The sequence below is a fragment of the Cebus imitator genome, unplaced genomic scaffold, assembly GCF_001604975.1.
Source record: "Cebus imitator isolate Cc_AM_T3 unplaced genomic scaffold, Cebus_imitator-1.0 Scaffold28, whole genome shotgun sequence".
NCBI lineage: Eukaryota > Metazoa > Chordata > Mammalia > Primates > Cebidae > Cebus > Cebus imitator.
In genome coordinates, this window is record NW_016107343.1 from 6,033,884 (window position 1) to 6,044,389 (window position 10,506).

General features: G+C 47.5%; 1 protein-coding gene across 1 annotated transcript in view; it reads left to right on the forward strand.

Annotated features, from left to right (window-relative positions):
* The window catches only part of CD3E (CD3e molecule), a 12,449-nt gene extending 5,956 nt beyond the window's left edge, over positions 1-6,493 (forward strand). The window contains exons 5-9 of the mRNA XM_017523414.2: positions 2,310-2,327; positions 2,756-2,977; positions 4,100-4,267; positions 4,819-4,865; positions 5,806-6,493. Of these exons, the coding sequence (XP_017378903.1) occupies positions 2,310-2,327; positions 2,756-2,977; positions 4,100-4,267; positions 4,819-4,865; positions 5,806-5,862 (512 nt within the window). The 3' untranslated portion in view covers positions 5,863-6,493. The remainder of the gene's footprint in view (positions 1-2,309; positions 2,328-2,755; positions 2,978-4,099; positions 4,268-4,818; positions 4,866-5,805) is intronic.
* The last annotated feature ends 4,013 nt before the right edge of the window (positions 6,494-10,506 follow it).

Here is a 10,506-nt window from a genome sequence, read left to right on the forward strand (position 1 = left end):
TTTTTAGGCAGAGTTTTGCTCTGTCGCCAGGAGCCAGGCTGGAGTGCAGTGGTGCAATCTCAGCTCACTGCAATCTCCGCCTCCTGGGTTCAAGCAATTCTCCTGCCTCAGTCTCCTGAGTAGCTGGGACTACAGGCGTGCAACCACCACACCCAGCTAATTTTTGTATTTTTTAGTAAAGACAGGGTTTCACCATGTTGGCCAGGATGGTCTTGATCTCTTGACCTTGTGATCCGCCTGCCTCGGCCTCCCAAAGTGCTGGGATTACAGGGGTGAGCCACTGCGCCCGGCGTAGCTCCCACTTTAAGTGAGAACATGTGGTATTTGGTTTTCCGCCACTGTGTTAGTTTGCTGAAGATAATGGCCTCCAGCCCCATCAATGTTCTTGCAAAAGACATGATCTCATTCTTTTTTATGGCTGCATAGTATTCCATGGCATATATGCAGCACATTTTATATACAGTCTACCACTGATGGGCATTTAGGTTGATTCAATGTCTTTGCTCTTGTGAATAGTGCTGCAGTGAACACACGCAGAGCACATTTCTGTGTAAGCATAGACATCTAGACCCTTGTATAAGCATGAGCTAAGTCTAAGCTCCACTACTGAATTTGTGCCAATAAAAGTTGGGAGCAATTTTCTTTACTTTTTTTCAAACAAATACACCCAGCAGAGTATGATGTCTATGTACTTTATTTATGACTTCTAGTTCATTTAACATGTCTAAGAAACATCAGTGTTGAAAAATTATTTACAAGTTAAAATAATATGAACTATCTATTGTCTTTATACTCAACTCCCAATTATAAGCAGGTGGAAAAATGTAGAGAATGATTTGTTTACATTCTGCACAGTCTTGCTCAGAAGGTTGCCTGAGCAACTGAGTCAGAGTTCAGTTCTGTTCTGGGGGTAGCAGGACCTCAAGAAGGGAAGGAGGAAAGGACATAACTTTTTCTTGAGCACCTGCTATGTGTCATCCACTTTCACCTTCATAATCCATTTAATTTTCACAAAAACCTTTTGAGGTTGGTGTTTTGTCTCCATTTCCCTGGTAAAGAAATTGAGCTTCAGCAAAGTTAAATGACTTGCCTTCGGTCACACAGACTAGGGCAGACCAGGATTCAAACACAGGACATCCGACTCTTGCGTCCAGAGCTCTGTCTTTGACAGCAGCACCGCCACTTCTCCCCTCTTCCACTGTCAGGTCCAGGCTCTAGCAAAACCCAGTGTTCCAGCCACAGCTTTTCCAAGAAATAAGAAAGGACCCCTAGCTCCACCTCCCAGGGCAAACGTGGCAGCTGTGGGAAACATGACTGGACCTACAAATGGCATTAGTGGATTATTAGTTGATTTCAGTTTTCCACACTAATGGACCTCTCTGTAACAAAAATAATTGAGAGCTGATTATGCTCAGAGATAATGTAAAGTGCAGCCACTTTTTATTGGAAGAACCATTCCCTCAAAATGAAAATTATATGGAATCAGAAGAAAGATATTTGTTCTCTATTATGAGGAACTCGGCTGTAAGAAAGAATTTCTGAATTGTAAGAAATAGATAAGTCCACAAATCAGTGATTCAATGGTGTAGAGATCTGTATTTCTGAGAAGGCCCTTTCAAATCTATCTGTAATACAGTTCTGGCTAACATGAGAGGGTAAGCCTGAAATCTCTGGAATTTTTTGGCTTTAGGACATTAGGCTTTCTGAGCTTCAGTAGATCTGGATCTAGGATCACGTGCTGGTATATTCTGAATATGATGTCTCTGAGTTACATCTAAGAGCTATTTAATAAATATATCTGCCGGGCACGGCGGCTCAAGCCTGTAATCCCACCACTTTGGGAGGCCGAGGCGGGTGGATCACAAGGTCAAAAGATCGAGACCATCCTGGTCAACACGGTGAAACCCCGTCTCTACTAAAAATACAAAAAATTAGCTGGGCATGGTGGCGCGTGCCTGTAATCCCAGCTACTCAGGAGGTTGAGGCAGGAGAATTGCCTGAACCCGGGAGGCGGAGGTTGCGGTGAGCCGAGATCGCGCCATTGCACTCCACCCTGGGCAACAAGAGTGAAACTCCGTCTCAAAAATAAATAAATAAATAAATAAATATATATATATATATATATATATATGAGCTAAATCTCATAGACTAAGCATATACCTCACCTCCAAGACTTGGGGCTCCTAAATGGATGAGACCCTCTTTGGGAAGTCTTGTGGGCAGTGTCTAATTCCACTAGAAAAAATTTACCTACAATTTAAACTTAAACCAAGATATTTTCTTACCACCTTTCCCTTTTTCATTTTCAGGCGATACTACACAGAACCGTGAGTTTATTCGTTTTTTATTTATGCCCTGTCTGAGGATGCAGATTGGTGGGTACATGAGAAGGAACTGACGGAGACAGATTGACCCCAAGAACCGAGATCGGCCCAGTATTTGCATTCTCAATCCCATTTTAGAAAGGCTCTAAATAGGGACTTTTATGGGTTTTTCTTTACATCAGTCTTCCCCTTCCCAAGTCCCCATGTCCCTACATAAACCCTAAAGCCACCTCTCAAAAGGTTCTCTAGTTCCCTTCGTTCCACATATCTCCTCTTCCACACCCTCCAGCCAGGAGAGCCCCCTTCTGACAAGCAAATCTAAGGCCTGGATGACAGATGACTTCCTGCATTTGGTTGGTTCTTTTGTCACTAATTTGCCTTTTCTAAAATTGTCTCCGTTTGTTCCCCCAATGTCCCTTCTTTCTCCCCAGCATATAAAGTTTCCATCTCAGGAACCACAGTAACACTGACATGCCCTTGGTATGATGGACATGAAATAAAGTGGCTCATAAATGATCAAAACAAAGAAGGTCATGAGGACCACCTGTTACTGGAGGATTTTTCAGAAATGGAACAAAGTGGTTATTATGCCTGCCTCCCCAAAGAGACGCCCACAGAAGACGCGAGCCATTATCTCTACCTGAAGGCAAGAGGTAATCTGGGTCTGCAGAGCAGGCACCGCTGGGCTCTTTAGGGAGGAGCATTCAAAAGGGCATTCTCAGCTGGGCATAGTGGCTCACACCTATAATCCCAGCACTTTGGGAGGCCAAGGCAAGTGGATTGCCTGAGGTCAGGAGTTCAAGACCAGCCTGGCCAACATAGTGAAACCCCCATCTCTACTAAAAATACAAAATTAGCTGACGTGGTGGTGGGCACCTGTAATCCCAGCTACTCGGGAGGCTGAGGCAGGAGAATTGCTTGAACCCAGGTGGCAGAGGTTGCAGTGAGCCAAGATCGCACCTGGGCAACAGGAGTGAAACTTCGTCTCAAAAAGAGGGGGCATTCTCAATGATTTCCCCTAACCCAGCTCACAGTGCCCTGGCATCTTTGCACTTCCTCCCAGACTCAATCCCAGGACTCTCTGGTACCATGCACCATCAGTGTTTTCTGGAATATAGATTAAACACCAATATGAGGCTTCTGGGTAACCCCAGTCTATGCGAGATCTAAAATAGCAACTCCCCAAGAGACACGACTGGGTCATTTGCACTGCATCACACCCAGGTTCATGGCACACCAACGTTAGCTTATCTCATGCTTTCTCCAGAGAGAAATTTTTCAGAAAGGTTTGCAAAAAAGACTCAAAGGCACTATAACAAAATGGCATAAGCTAAGGTATAACAAGGACATAATAACAATAGCTAACATTTATTGAGTGCTTATTAACTCTCAATCATGTACCCAACATTTATCAGGGATTTCTTTCATGTTATCCTCTCAACAACCATATGGGTTAAGTACCATTTTATTTCCATGAGTAATGGGATGAGGAAACAGAGGCTTTGTGAGTTGAAAACACAGTTCACACTTCTCACAGCTAATGAATAATAAAGCTGGGACTGAAACCCAGGGCTGTTTGACTCCAGTGCCTCTACCCACAGCCACCAATCTTTGCTTGCTGATGTTATTCTGAACATACTGAAGGCAGGGCTCTGGCCGTGGCAAGAGTGTGAGTAGTAAGGGGAGAATGGCCTTCATGTGCTCCCTCCTCACCTCCAGGGCCTTGTGTTTTCTTGCTTGTTGATTTCCTCTCTTCCCCACCCCACCCCCGACAGTGTGTGAGAACTGCGTGGAGGTGGATGTGATGGCGGTGGCCACAATTGTCATAGTGGACATCTGCATCACTCTGGGCTTGCTGCTGCTGGTTTACTACTGGAGCAAGAATAGAAAGGCCAAGGCCAAGCCTGTGACACGAGGAGTGGGTGCTGGTGGCAGGCAAAGGGGTAAGGCTGTGGAGATTCCTGCCAAGGGGGACACGCAGCCTGGGCCAGGGTGGGTGGCAAGTCCACAGCTGGGTCAGAACAGCTTCTCTAGGGCTTCTGTGCACATTTTCTCTTACTGTGATGCCAAGATCTCAACAGAGGTTTCCAAATCTCACATCCCTCCCCTCCTTCCCGCCCTAGAAAAGTGCAGAAAAGTTTATGAACGTGATGGGCTTCCTCACATGCCTGTCAATGCCTGCAGTAATCCGATTCTGTTCCTCAGCTGCGGGAAGAGAGACTCTGAGCTATTAGTTCCTGCCTTTTCCTTTCCCTTCCCCCATGGAAAGAAACAACGGGAGGACCTTGAGCTGAGGAAAGTCACAAAACGATAAGAGTATAGGTCCTTAGAGATGAATGAAAGGACAAAAGAAAGGGAAGCTGAACAGCAAAGGGAATGGCAGAGGAGAGAACAACGGGGTTTGCCATCCTCTATCTGGGTCTCACTGGCACAGAGAGTGCTGCCAGATTGGTTCCCTGATGGAAACGAAACGTTTCCCCTCCTTCCTTCGCAGGACAAAACAAGGAGAGGCCACCACCTGTTCCCAACCCAGACTATGAGGTAATGGGGGATAGAAATGAGCCAGGAGGCTGGAGGGGAGGTCCCTTTAGGGGAAGGGAACAGATGGAATGGCCCATCTTGTCTGCCAGATGCATCAAAGCCCCTCACTCAGGGCCCCCAAAATGACTGTCCATGCGCCACCTCTGCTTCTTCATGATAGAACAGGACTGTCTCAAAGGCTGCATGGCTCCCACAACCATGAAGAGTGGAAGCTTGCAGGAGACATACTCCTCTTTCTCTGGCTTAGTCATTGCCTGGGATACAGCAATGGAGAATATCATATATGCAAATCCTAACACAATAAATTCAGGGCTGATATTCCACCAGTATGCACCAGTATAGCCATACCATTTATTGAAATATTAAAATACTTCATTGGAAAATAACCCCAAACTTTACTCACTCCAACCCACCCTTATGCGTGTGCTCGAACACACATGCACACACACACATGTACACACACACACATGGCTAGACATCACAGCCCCTCCCCCACCGGGCTGCCTTTGGAGTTGGGGTAACTAAAGAGTTAATGCCTGGCATAGCAGAGGATCACCAGGCTTGTTCTAGTTGGTTGGTGTGTGTGCACTACTAGTTGTTAAATATTTTCACTATCACATCTGGATATACCCAACAAATATTTGTTGAGCACCAGCCAAGCATGTAGTATTTACTTTAGCATAAGTGAGTTATTTAGCCCTGACAGAAGCCCTGGAGGCGAGTCTTTAAGTTCCTATTTTTGCGATGGGAAAGCAGAGGCTCACGGAAGGAGGTGATCAGCTCAAGTCTCCTACTCTCTGTGCCAAGTTAGAATTCCAGCCTGCCTCCTAACTTCAAGTCGAAAGTTCTCCCCATGCCCTAAAGCTAGATCTTCAGTGCCCTTTCTTAGAAGGTACTTCCTCTCGCACCACTGACCACCCCATCTCTATTTTACCCCCAGCCCATCCGGAAAGGCCAGCGGGACCTGTATTCTGGCCTGAATCAGAGAGGCATCTGACCCTCCGGAGGACACTGCCTCCCACTGGCCCAGGTCTGGCTCCTCTCCAGTCCCACTGGGACTCCCCGTTTCCTGAGCTAGTCTTGGACCCCATGAGAGAATCGTTCCTCGGCCTCATGGTGAACTCGCGCCCTCCAGCCTCATCCCCAGCTCCCTCCCTCCTGCCTTCTCTGCTGGTGCCCAGTCCTAAGACCTTGCTGCTGCTTCTTCCTTTGAAGCATCATCTGTAGTCACACCCTCACAGCTGGCCTGCTCTTTTGCCAGGATATTTATTTCTGCTATTCACTCCCTTCCCCTTGGATGTAACTTCTCCATTCAATTCCCACCTTTCCTTGCATGAAAATTTTCCCCCATCCCAACTATTCCATCTACTTTTGTATCCTCATCCTCTTTTGCATCCCTCTCTGGGGATGGACTGAGTAAATGTTGACAGAGGCCCTGCCCCATTCACAGCTCCTGGCCCAGAGCCAGCCCTGAGCTCCTCCCTCCCCCTTAACCCCCACACCACCCACCCCCCTCCCCCACTCACCCACCCCCATCTCCACTGTAGGCCACTGGATGGTGATTTGCATCTCCATAAATGTGCTTGGCTCCTCTCGGCTAAGAGAAAAAAATAAACTGTGTTTGTCTGAAGAGTTGCTGTCCCTCTTTTCTGAGAGGCCCTCAGAGGCTGCCCTAACTCCCAAGACCATTCAGGTTCTCACTACCTTTGACTCTGCTATGACCCCAGATGTGAGCACTCTCTCTCTGTTCCCACAGCTGGTAGGGCCGTTACTTGAAGCTCTCTTTAGAGAGGGCATAGGGAATAAGACAAAAAAAGTGAAGGGCGGGGAAAAAATGAAAAAGAGAGAAAGACAGACAACAGGAAAGGGAAAGAAGGGACAGGTGGAGGAAGGGAAGAAACAGGATGGGAGGGAGAGAGAGAAAGAAAGAAAGTTTCACTCACTTCAGTCGGAGGAAAACATCAAAGGTGGCAGAGAATGGCTGATGGGTCCCCGATGGAGTGGTCAGTTCAGAAAATGGGCAAGACAGAAACAGGCCTTGAAAGACAGGTGAAGGTCCGGAAGAGGACGGTGGCGGTGGACGCGGGGCTTGGGGATGGGACGCAGATTTCCACAAGCTGCCAGGAAGAGCTGCCAGGGCTGGGAAAGTGAAGGAGGGAGGTGTCTCAAGCAGGTACACCCCCATCCTGAGGCAGCCGCCTGCAGCCAGAGGCTGTGGTTAAGCAGCGCAGGATGTGGGTGCAATGCTGAGCACGGCTCCCGAGAGTGAGGGTGGGAGAGGCACCGCGACACCCGGGGCGGAGGCCAGCGTGGGAGCACCTTGTTCTCAGTCTCCTACTGTACACTCTGCTTGCCGAGAGAGGAGGCCGGAGCATCCAGGGACTGTCCTCATCCAGCTCAAACCTGTAAGCTCTCTTCTCTCCCTCTCTGCACTCAGAAATCTCCCTGCTGACAGCAGGGCTATTTTTGAGTGTGACTACCACTAAAAAGGCCGTTTGTGACCAGCAGCCTCCACATACTGTTCCCCCTCAGCCTTGGGCTGTGGCTACAGCTTCTATTGGTTTTTGGTCTCTGTTGAAGTGTCACTTCCTTCCCTCTAAGCATCAACACTTGGGCTCAGAAAATGTCTCCATGATGTTGTCCATCACTAGCTGCTGATCAGCAGGCTGGCCCAGCGATGGCAGTTGTGTCCCAAGTATACTTGAGTGTGTCCTGTCAAGGGGAGGCATGGCTCAGTGTAATAAAGGAGGTAACAGCTAACATGTATTGAGCATTTACTCAATACATGCTTCAAAAATTGTACTCAGCACTTTACCTGCATTATCTCATTTAATCCTTATGTTAGCACAGCAAGGTAGATGTCATCCTCATTTTACAGACGAGGATACCGAGGCTCAGCGAGATCAAGTCATTGCCCAAGTCACAGATGGTGTGGGGCAGAGCTGGAATTAGCAGCCAATTCTAATGCTCAGAGCATCTACTCATTACTGACTGTAATCATAAAGAATGTTCCCCATTGTCATACACCAGGGCCTGTTGGGATGTGGGGGGCAAGGGGAGGGAGAGCATTAGGACAAATACTCAATGCAGCAGGGCTTAAAACTTAGATGATAAGTTGGCAGGTGCAGCAAACCACCATGGCACACGTATACCTATGTAACAAACCTGCACGTTCTGTACATGCATCTCACAATTTAAAGTAAAATTTGAAAATAAAAATTTTTAAAAAGAATGTGCAGGGCACAGTGGCTCATGCCTGTAATTCCAGCACTTTGGGAGGCCGAGGCAGATCACGAGATCAGGAGTTCAAGACTAGTCTGGTCAACATAGTGAAATCCTGTCTCTACTAAAAATACAAAAAATTAGCCAGGCATGGTGGTGGGTGCCTGTAATCCCAGCCACTCAGGGGGCCAAGGCAAGAGAATCACTTGAGCCCAGGAGGCAGAGGTTGCATGAGCCGAGATTGCGCCACTGAACTCCTGCCCAGGTGACAGACCAAGATTCCATCTCAAAAAAAAAAAAAAAAAGAATGTTCCCCTACTGTCCTGACTTTAAAACTCTGTATTTGTTTATGCATTCCTTCAATGAGTGCTTTTCTAATCACTCACTGTGGCCACCAGCACTATGCCAAATGCTAAGAGGATACCAATAAATAGTTCTTCTCTTCAAGGAGCTTTCAATTATATAAGAGTGGGCAAGCATGCAAAAAGTTAAACAGCAAGACAAGAACAGGTGATGTGATTAAGCACTCATGTGTGTTACAGCGCTGCAGGTGTTCAGAGGCAGAGAAAGCTCCATGGAGGAAAGACTTGATCTGGGCCTTGAAGGGAAGGATGAACAGAACTTGGAGATGAAGAAGGCACTCCAGAATGTGGAGAAGGTTATGAACAAAGACTTCTGGGCAAGCCAGCTCCTCGCTAGAGAAGCAAATTGACTTAAAGAAAGGAGAAGGAAAGTGGCTATCTGGGGCACATTCTACACTCAGGTCCTTTCTCAAGTTCTAGCCATGCCCTACTCACTCAGTCCTTAATGCAGCATTCAAAGTAGGTATGATTTTATTAGTTTCGCAAAAGAGAAAACTGACTCTCAGCAATACTAGGTAACTTCCTTAAGGTCCCACAGCAAGGAAGTGAAGGCCCTGGAGCCTAAACGAGATCCTCTGGCACACTCTACACAAATATCTGATTCTGCTTTGTTGAAATACAGTGAGATGGCAGGTTCCCAAAGTACATCCTAGGACCTTGTGGTTTCTGGCTATGCCTGGCTGACGATCTCTGTCCCTTCTTGGCTCCCTTTTCCCCTCCCCTAAGAGGGCCACACTTTCAGTGCTCCTCTCAAAAGGCCACCCAATCCCTGCTCCCCTTACTGTGAGCAGCTGAGGGCAACTCCAGCTTCACAGAGAACAGAGGACAGACCCATGGGGCCTGCAGCCAATTCCTTACCTACCCCTCACCTGCTTCCTCACTTGCCCTTCCTACGCCAAGGATGGAACATTTCTCACTCACCTAAAACCGTGATAGCCTCCCTTTCATCTGCTCCGGGGTCTCATGACATCACCTCTCCCTCTCTCCACTATTACCCAACTGTCCCCTTTAACTTGATCTTTCCCCTTCACTGCATGCTTACGTCTCTCCCATGCTAAGATAAGCTCTCCCTTGACCCTGCATGTCTCCTGCCCAGATACTTCCCTCTCTCTCTCTCTCTCTCTCTCTCTCTCTCTCTCTCTCTCTCTGCCTTTGCAAGCCCCAAAGAGAAGTCTACACTAGCTAGGCCAACTTCCTCATTTCCCTCTGATCCTCAGCCCTCTACAGTCGGGCTTCCTCCTCTACTACTCCAGAAACTCACAAACATCACAGTGCCCTCCCTCTTGCCAAATCCAAGAAGCATTCCATAAGCCTTTCAAGAGCAGAGCTCTTGGAGGTATCTCTTGACTGCTCATTCCTTTGTTTTCATGACATCCTCTGCCCCTCCTTACCTCTCTTGAAATTCCTCCTCCACCTCCTCCTTAAACACTGGTGTTCCTCGAGGTTCTGTTCTCATTCTAATACCCTTTACACTTCACCTGTTTTTCTTACTTTCCCATGTCTCTATCCCCAGACCTGACCAGATCAGATATCCTCTTATGCTTTAGACATATGTTCTGGATGTATCCTTTTGGGAGTCCACAGGCTTCACAGACATTTCAAATTCGAGATGTTCAAAATTGAAGTCACCATTCCTCCCCCCTACCACCCCCAATCCCTCAAACCATCTCTTTCACCGGCATGTCCTACCCCAGCGAAGGGTAGCGCCACCTACACAGTGCTACTGGATCAGAAACCCTGGAGCTGGCCTGGATGCCTCCTGCACCCTCATTTTCCCCATCCAATGAGTCACCAAATGGCACTCCCTAAATAACTCTTCAAACTGATTTCTCTCTGTTTCTGCTGCCAGAATTATGTGTGCCATATCACTTCCTGTTTGAAGCTCTTCAAGGATGCATTACCTCATACAGGAAAAAGCCCACACCCCCTCCTTAGCCTTACACTCCAGGCCTTTCGCCTTTGGGTCCTTACCACCTCTCCCTTATTTCTAACACTGTGCAACTTGAACGTCGTGCTCTAGTAAAACTAAACCTCTTGAAGTTCTCCCTGCTCACCAC